Source organism: Pongo abelii, chromosome 8 (genome assembly GCF_028885655.2).
Source record: "Pongo abelii isolate AG06213 chromosome 8, NHGRI_mPonAbe1-v2.0_pri, whole genome shotgun sequence".
NCBI lineage: Eukaryota > Metazoa > Chordata > Mammalia > Primates > Hominidae > Pongo > Pongo abelii.
The window spans coordinates 73,793,896-73,803,175 of NC_071993.2; the positions used below are offsets into that span (position 1 = coordinate 73,793,896).

At 39.5% G+C, this 9,280-nt stretch overlaps 1 protein-coding gene across 1 annotated transcript in view; it reads left to right on the plus strand.

Annotated features, from left to right (window-relative positions):
- Nucleotides 1-8,878, plus strand: part of PPA1 (inorganic pyrophosphatase 1) — a 30,216-nt gene extending 21,338 nt beyond the window's left edge. Inside the window, exons 7-11 of the mRNA XM_024253706.3 lie at nucleotides 1,932-2,059; nucleotides 2,327-2,412; nucleotides 5,377-5,446; nucleotides 6,792-6,834; nucleotides 8,527-8,878. Coding sequence (XP_024109474.1) covers nucleotides 1,932-2,059; nucleotides 2,327-2,412; nucleotides 5,377-5,446; nucleotides 6,792-6,834; nucleotides 8,527-8,558 — 359 coding nt within the window. The 3' untranslated portion in view covers nucleotides 8,559-8,878. The remainder of the gene's footprint in view (nucleotides 1-1,931; nucleotides 2,060-2,326; nucleotides 2,413-5,376; nucleotides 5,447-6,791; nucleotides 6,835-8,526) is intronic.
- Nucleotides 8,879-9,280: the final 402 nt, after the last annotated feature.

Consider the following 9,280-nt stretch of genomic DNA (forward strand, 5'->3'; position numbering starts at 1 on the left):
CTTGCCCCTGTGCATCTCTTCCATTTGCTGTCCCTGAGTTGTATGCATATAACGAAATGTTAAACTTCAGTGTTTTCCTGAGTTCTGTGAACCATTTTAGCAAATTAGGGAACCTGGGGAGAGGTTTGTAGAAACCCCTAATTTATAGCTGATAGTCAAAAGTACAGGAGGCATCTGAAGTGGGGCAGTCTTGTGAGACTGAGCCCCTAACCTTTGAGATCTGATGCTAACTCCAGGTAAATAGTATCAGAATCACAGTGAATTACTGAGCACCCAGTTGGTGTCTGAATAATTGGAGAATTAGTTTCTGGTATTGGAAAACGTCAACATTTGCATGTTGGATTTCTGGATTTCCAAATTATTTCTATATCAGGTGACACATTTCATGTAAATTATAAGTTCTTTGAAATTTACTAGTGCTTAAACATTTCCCAGTGCATTCTGTAAAGTTTCCATGCTTTTAGTGATATTATGATAATAGAATGCATGCTATTCTTTATGCAGATTATAAATTGGATTGAAGCGGCCGGGCGCGGTGGCTCACGCCTATAATCCCAGCACTTTGGGAGGCCGAGGCAGGTGGATCACGAGGTCAGGAGATCGAGACCATCCTGGCTAACACGAAACCCCATCTCTACTAAAAATACAAAAAAATTAGCCAGGCATAGTGGTGGGCACCTGTAGTCCCAGTTACTCAGGAGGCTGAGGCAGGAGAATGGCGTGAACCCGGGAGGCAGAGCTTGCAGTGAGCCGAGATTGCGCCACTGCACTCCAGCCTGGGAGACAGAGCGAGACTCCGTCTCAAAAAAATAAATAAATTGGATTGAAGCCATGTTATCTTATACAAATATAAATAAGCTTTTGTTGTTGTTGAATGTATTTCTCTTCCTCATAATACTTTTCCTAACTGACTTTTTAGGATGTGCATTTCTGTTTGCTTGCATTGAGCAGGAGTTTGTTATTTGAAGTGCAGTTTGATGACATTGACGCTAGCCATTGTTGATGGCTATACAGAAACTTAAAATTTTTTAAGCAGTGCACTTTTCTGTCAGCCAGAACTAAAGTATTGTTATGTACAGTGCCTGTACTATCCAGCAAAGTCTAGTCACATTTAATACGTAACCCATCAATGGATATCAATCTAATCTATTTTTCTTATCTTTTAGTATGTAATAGTGTTGTGATCCTCTGACATATAGCCTCTGCTTCTGGACCAGGGATAGTACCTCAAGCCTGTAATCCCAGTGCTTTGGGAAGCCAAGGCAGGAGGATTGCTTGAGCCCAGGAGTTTGAGACCAGCCTGGGCAACATGACGAGACCCTATTTCTACAAAAAATTTAAAAATTAGCTGGGCGTGTGCATGCTTATAGTCCCAGCTACTCAGGAGGCTGAGGTGAGAGGATCGCTGAACTCTGGAGGTCAAGGCTGCAGTGAGCCTTCTTCGGGCCACTGCATTCCAGCCTGGGTGACAGAGCAAGACCTTGTCTCTGAAAAAAAAAAGATAACCTCTGTCTTTTTCAGTATCTTGTGCACTTCTCATAGGAATTATCTACATTTGCCAAACTGGTTGTTTCATTATGTAGCCACCAGCTGTTTGTCCTTACCAGTTTGTAGAGACAGGGTTTTTCCTTACCAGTAATCAGAGATTACTATTGTACTGATTGTTCTCTGTACTTAATGTCAGAGCTATTCAGAGACACTAGATGATTTTCTTTCAATGTATACGTGTATGGCTTCTCTTCTCAACAAGGGGCTTCACTCCAACGTTATCTTGAACTTCCGTGATAAGTCATTCCACAGCTCTTTCAAAATAAGTACTTGGAATTTTTGTTGAATATATAATTATTTGTGCATCTTGAAATCTGCTTATTCTCTTCTTTCTTTTTAAAAAAATCATTCTCACTGTCATCTTATGCTTCTTCTCTTCTTAGATATCAATGATGTCAAACGGCTGAAACCTGGCTACTTAGAAGCTACCGTGGACTGGTTTAGAAGGTATAAGGTTCCTGATGGAAAACCAGAAAATGAGTTTGCATTTAATGCAGAATTTAAAGATAAGGTAATATGTCATTCAGAACTGTAGCTTTAGGCTCATTTGTATTGAGACTTATAATTTAACCATATTGTTACCATCTAAAGATTCACAAAACAGAAGTCTGGAAACATAACACAGTCTTGGTGTTTATTTATTCACTTTAATATTCTCTTCCATTTTTAGAATAAGGAAATGATTCAGAAGAGACAAAGTATCAGGCTTTGGGGATATGTTGATAATAGGAAAATAATACCTTTTTATCATTGTAATGCAAATCTCTTCAAATTATAGGACTTTGCCATTGATATTATTAAAAGCACTCATGACCATTGGAAAGCATTAGTGACTAAGAAAACGAATGGAAAAGGAATCAGTTGGTAAGTGTAAACACTTTGCATGTTTAACACACAAAGCAGACCAGCTTGCAGAAAAGGTTTTAATAATCATAAGACACTGTACTGTTACTTTCACTTAGAAAAGAGATACAGTGCTGGGTGCGGTGGCTCACACCTGTCATTCCAGCACTTTGGGAAGCCAAGGTGGATGGATTGCTTGAGCCCAGGAGTTGAAGACCAGCCTGGACAACATGGAAAAACCCTGTCTCTACAAAAAGTACAAAAATTAGCTGGGCATGGTGGTACATACCTGTAGTCCTAGCTACCTGGGAGACTGAGTTGGGAGGATCACCTGAGCCTCGGGAGGTTGAAGCTGCAGTGAGCCGTGATCGTACCACTGTACTCCAGCCTGGGCAACAGAGCGAGACTTGGTCTCAAAAAAAAAAAAAGAGTACAAGAAACAGCCAATGTACAAACATAATTCTTCCAGAAATCTTCTATTCTGTGTCAGGATAATGTCCTATAAAATGAAAACATTGTCCTTCCAACAAACAGAAGAAAAATGGAGAAGAGTTATATATATTTGTGTAAAAATGTACAGTCCTAAGAGTTGGCATTTGTCTGGGTGCTATGGCTCATTCCTGTAATTCCAGCACTTTAGGAGGCTGAGGCAGGAGGATCACTTGAACTCAGGAATTGGAGACTGGTGGGGGCAACATAGTGAGACCTCATCTCTACTAAAAATTAAAAAAAATTAGCCAGGCATGGTGGCGCTTGCCTGTAGCAAGGCTGAGGTGGGAAGATCACTTGAGCCTTGGAGATCAAGGCTGCAGTGAGTTGTGATTGCCCCACTGCACTCCAGCTGGGGCAACTGAGCAAGACCCTGTCTCAAAAGAAAAAAAAAGGAAAAAGATTTGGCTTTTAAGTTAATTTCTCTATTTTTTGGTATCTTATGATTTCTATGAAAATGGTCTTAATGTATGTTAAATAACAGGTAAGCAAAGATGATTCATTTTTCATTTTGATGGTGTATTTCTTTGTTGCTGTTGTTTCCTGAGACAGAGTCTTGCTCTTGTTGCCCAGGCTGGAGTGCAATGGCATGATCTCGGCTCACTGCAACCTCTGCCTCCCGGATTCAAGCGATTCTCCTGCCTCAGCCTCCTGAGTAGCTGGGATTACAGGCGCATGCCGCCATGCCTGGCTAATTTTTGTATTTTTAGTAGAGACGGGGTTTTGCCGTGTTAACCAGGCTGGTCTCGAACTTCTGACTCATGATCTGCCCGCCTCGGCCTCCCAAAGTGGTGGGATTACAGGCGTGAGCCACCACGCCTGGCCTTGATGGAATATTTCTAACTGGGCACATATTATATTAGTACTATAATGACTAATATGTAGGAAAACTTGAACTACGGATAAACAAAAAGAAAATGTATTTTTAAAACATGATCCATATTTTAGACTAAAGTGGGCTAAAAAAAACCAAAAAACAAATTAGGATTGTATTATATACACGACTTGTCTTACGATTTTTAAAATTTAACACTATATAATAAGCGTTTCCTCATGTCATTAAAAATATAATTTTTTTTTAGAGACAGGGTCTCTCGCCCAGGCTGAAGTGCGGTGTTACTATAATAGCTCACTGTAACCTCAAAGAAGTGATCCTTCTGTCTCAGCCTGCCAAGTAGCTGGGTACTACAGGCACGTATCACCACTCCCAGATGATTTTTAAATTTGTTGTAGAGACAGTGTCGTGCTGTGTTGTCCAGGCTGATCTTGACCTTCTGGATTCAAGTGATCCTCTCACACCTCAGCCTCCAAAAGTGCTTAGACTACAGATGCGAGCCACCATGCCCAGTCTAGAAATATCATATTTTAATAATATAATATTCCATCTCTGTCTAATATGTTTTATGGATAAACCTTTTTATTTTTAAATCCCCTGCAAAGAAGGATAAACTATTTTTAATCATTTCTTATTATTGGACATTTTGGTTACTTCCAATTTTTCACCACTATTAATAGTGAAATAGTATATGGTAAACACCTTTGTAAATTACCGTTTCAGTCTTGGATTGGGTTCTTAGAGGTGGAATTTTTCTATCAAGACCTATGAGCTTTTTAAAAGGTTTTGGATACATTTTACAGAATTATTTTTCAGAAAGATTGAACCAGGACTCCTGCCAGAAGTGTCTTTTCAGATGTCTCACCAACACTACAGGAACTGGGGTTTTTTTTGTTTCATTATTTTTTCCAATTAAGAAAGATATGTTTCTCATTTTAATTCACATTTCTTAGCTATTTCAGTGAGAATTACAAAGCATTCAATCTCAGTTTCTTTCCTCCTCTCCTCCCCTCCCTTCCTCTCCCCTCCCCTCCCCTCCTCTCCCCTCCCCTCCCCTCCCCTCCCCTCCTCTCCCCTCCCCTCCTCTCCCCTCCCCTCCCCTCCCCTCCCCTCCCTTCCCCTCCTCTCCTCTCCTCTCGTCTCCTCCTTATTGCAATGCAGTCTTGCTCTGTCACCAGGCTGGAGTGCAGTGGCGCGATCTCAACTGACTGCAATCTCCACCTTCCAGATTCAAGCGATTCTCCTGCCTCAGCCTCCTGAGTAGCTGGGACTACAGGCATGCGCCACCACGCCCAGCTAATTTTTGTATTTTTAGTAGAGATGGGGTTTCACCATGTTGGCTAGGATGGTCTCGATCTCTTGGCCTCATGATCCGCCTGCCTCAGCCTCCCAAAGTGCTGGAATTACAGGCGTGAGCCACCATACCTGGCCCAATCTCAGTTTCTTAAATCCGAACTTGTTAAGATATTTGAATAAAATTGATCACAAGAATAGCTATGCCTTGCCAAAATACATAATTAGAATGTTAAATATAGGTGAAAAAGCTTTCGACTAAAGTAAACTTGAATATCACCTGGTCAACCACTTTCAACTCATTTTTTAACTCTTAAGAGATAATTTTTGTTATTTTGTCTTATGACTACTTTTGTTTTATTTAATAGCATGAATACAACTGTGTCTGAGAGCCCCTTCAAGTGTGATCCTGATGCTGCCAGAGCCATTGTGGATGCTGTATGTAAAAGTTCCCTTAAAAAAAAAACAAACCTGTTTGCTAAAAACTATGATGCTAAATGGGAAGAGGAAGTACTTGTTTCGACAATACTTGAGTGCCTTTTGTATGCATGTTACTGTGTGGAGTCTTGAAATTAGAAACCATGAACACATACAAGTGGCCATTTGACTGAGGGAGAAGCTGAGGGAGTGATTCTAATCAATCATAAGTTGGACAGATAGCATGGTAGTAAGATTTGTAAAAATCAAAATGGTTCCAGAATGTACCAAGTAACCTGTGTGCCTGTGACCCATCATAAGCCATTTCCACAAAAGAATCAATGGGAATTTACTTGACTTGGTTCTAGCAAGGACTGAGGAAGGTATCAAGTTTTAGGTACCATTGCAGGAATGATTTATAATCTAAGAAAGGCTTTCATGTGCGGTAGTAAAAGTACCCGTCAAAGCAATAATTTTGCTTTTGTACTATTTTTAATTATTTGGTTTGGATTAACCAAAAGATTGAACGAGATCATCTTAAATTATTTTCATTTATAATATTAAATAAGAAAAACAAAAGAAAATGAGGTCTGACTTTTTTACTGCCTTGTAAATGGGGTAGAACAAGGAAAAAAGGACAATTTAATGATGAAACCAGTACATTTAGATTTATCTTTATTTATATATGAATCCCGACAAAGTTGAGATAAATAAGAAAAATTGTAAGGGAAAAGCCAGTGGTTAACTATTATAATTTTTCAGTGAGAACACTTTGCCCATATTTTATAAATATGTGTGTATATATAAAATTGTTATATATACATAAATCAGTTTTTATTATTTCAAAAAACATTCTTATTATTCTGCATGTCATAAAAAGTCAAGAGGCTTGAATTTTTTTTTTTTTAAGACAGGTCTCGCTCTGTTGCCCAGACTGGAGTGCAGTGGCGCAATCTCAGCTTACTGCAACCCCCGCCTCCCAGGTTCAAGTGGTTCTCTGCCTCAGCCTCCCGAGCAGCTGGGATTACAGGCGCCCACCACCATGGCCAGCTTTTATTTTTGGTAGAGACGGGGTTTCACCATCTTGGCCAGGCTGGTCTTGAACTCCTGACCTTGTGATCCACCCACTTCAGCCTCCCAAAGTGCTGGGATTATGGGCATGAGCCACTGCACTGTCCAAGAGGCTTGAATTTGTTAGCATCTCAGCAGTAGAGCAAACCTTCTATTGTTCCTATATATTATAAATTATGTTTAGATCCTAAAATTTGGGTTAGTCTTCAGATTCTCTTAAATTTTTGTCAGTATACCTTTTTAGCTTTTTAAAAAATGAGATTAGACTAATAGATTTTAATATTTTTTATTTTAGTTACCACCACCCTGTGAATCTGCCTGCACAGTACCAACAGACGGTAAGATTTCTATTCCAGTAAAATTTCATTAAACATTACACAGATGTATGGAAAAATTATGTTACTTTTATTTTTAGTTGACAAATGATAATTATATATATTTATGGGTACAGTGTGATGTTTTGATATATGTTTACAATGTGGAATGATTAAATCCGGCTAATTAAGAAATCATTACCTCACATACTTAATCATTATTTGGTATGTGGTAAAAACATTTGAAATCTACTCTTAGCAATTTTGAAATAGACATTACAGTCACCATCCTGTGCAATAGATCACTAAAGCTTATTCCTTCTGTCTAACTAAAACTTGGTACCCTTTGACCATCGCCTGCCCTTTCCCCATCCTTCAGCTCCTGGCAACCACCATTCTACTACTCTCTACCTCTATGAATTCGCCTTTTTTATATTGCACATATAAATGAGATCATGTGGTATTTGTCTTTCTGTACCTGGCTTGTTTTTTGTTTTTTTGACACAGAGTCACCCAGGCTGTCACTCTGTCACCCAGGCTGGAGTGCAGGGGCACGATCACAGCTCACTGTATCCATAACCTCCCCAAGTTAAAGTGATTCTCCCATCTCAGCCTCCCAAATAGCTGGGACTGCAGACATGTGCCACCATACCTGTCTAATTTTTTTATAATTTGTAGAGATACAGTTTCACCATGTTGCCCAAGCTGGTGTCAAACCAGGTCTCGAACCAGGCTGGTCTTGAACACTAATCAGGCCGGGTTTCGCCATGTCACCCAGGCTGGCGATCCACCTACCTTGTCCTCCCAAAGTGCTAGGATTACAGGCGTGAGCCACTGCACCCAGTCATGTACATATTTTTAACATACACAGGAAGAGAGGGAAGAAGGGTGAGAAGAGAAGAGAAGCGTTTTTAGAATTCTGTAGTGTACGTGGGAAGGAACATGAGCTGCTACATACCACCTTAGTGCCACACTGTATCACAGTGGTTTCCAAACCATGACCCACAGTGCCCCTCTGAGTTCCATGGAGGTGCCTGCTGGACACTGGAGGGGACCCTGAGTGGGCTGATCTCCACATTCCCACCTGGCCACAGGCTGCTTCACCCAGAAAACAGTTCTCTCCTCCTTAGATGTCAGAATTCTCTGTAAGATTTTCCTGGTAAGAAAATGATTCTGCCACTTAAAAAAACAAGTTTGAAGTCTGGGTGTGATGGCTCACACCTGTAATCTCAGCACGTTGGGAGGCTGAGGCGGGCGGATCACTTGAGCCCAGGAGTTCGAGACCAGCCTGGCCAACATGGAGAAACCACGTCTCTACAAAAAAAAAAATACAAAAATTTGCTAGATGTGGTGGCACAAGTCTGTAACACCAGCTGCTGGGGAGAGTGAGGCACGAGAATTGCTTGAACCTGGAAGATGGAGGTTGCAGTGAGCCATGATTGCTGCCACTGCACTGCAATCTGGGCAAGACAGTGAGACCCTGTCTCAAAAAAAAAAAGGTTGAAAATCACACTATACAATTAGCATGAAGTGTAAGGAAGCCCAAAAGAAAACACCTGCATTTGCTGTAGAGAAATTTTGTATGTATGTCTGTTAATTTTCAGGTAATTCATAGTAGGATTCATTAAAGCAAGTATATTAGTCTTTGTTATATGTTAGGTGTACTTTTGATTCTTAACAGGAATTCTAATTTGTTTTTCTTTTCTCTGAATACAGTGGATAAGTGGTTCCATCACCAGAAAAACTAATGAGATTTCTCTGGAATACAAGCTGATATTGCTGCATCGTGTTCATCTGGATGTATTAGATGTAAAAGTAATAGCTTTTCAAAGCTTTAAATTTGTAGAACTCATGTAACTAAAGTAAATTCTGCTGTGACTAATCTAATATACTCAGAATGTTATCCATCTAAAGCATTTTTCATATCTCAACTAAGATAACTTATAGCACATGCTTAAATATCAAAGCAGTTGTCATTTGGAAGTCACTTGTGAATGGATGTGCAAGGGGAGCACATATTGGATGTATATGTTACCATATGTTAGGAAATAAAATTATTTTGCTGAAACTTGGCTTAGGATATTTTTATTTTAATCTGAAGCCAACATTAAGTAGGTATGGGTATTTTTGGTGTTTGTTTTCTGTTGATAGTCTTATAATTCAAATTTATAATTATTAGACAAAGAAATCGCTTATATTTATAGTACTCTTGATACTATGCTCTAGTACATAAGTCCTAGCATACCATTCTAAAGCAAAAGCTTTTAAATTTATATCACATTAGCAGAAAGCACAATGTTGCTCACCCTTTGAAGTTATATATTAATAGTTATTTTTTTACTTCTTCAGTCAACTAATTGGACCCTTAAGTCATTTATATTATATTCTAAGTTATCAGCTGAACAAACCAGTTTGAATGCCAGCCCATCTTCTTACTAGCTCTGTAATCTTAAGTCAGTTACCAACCACT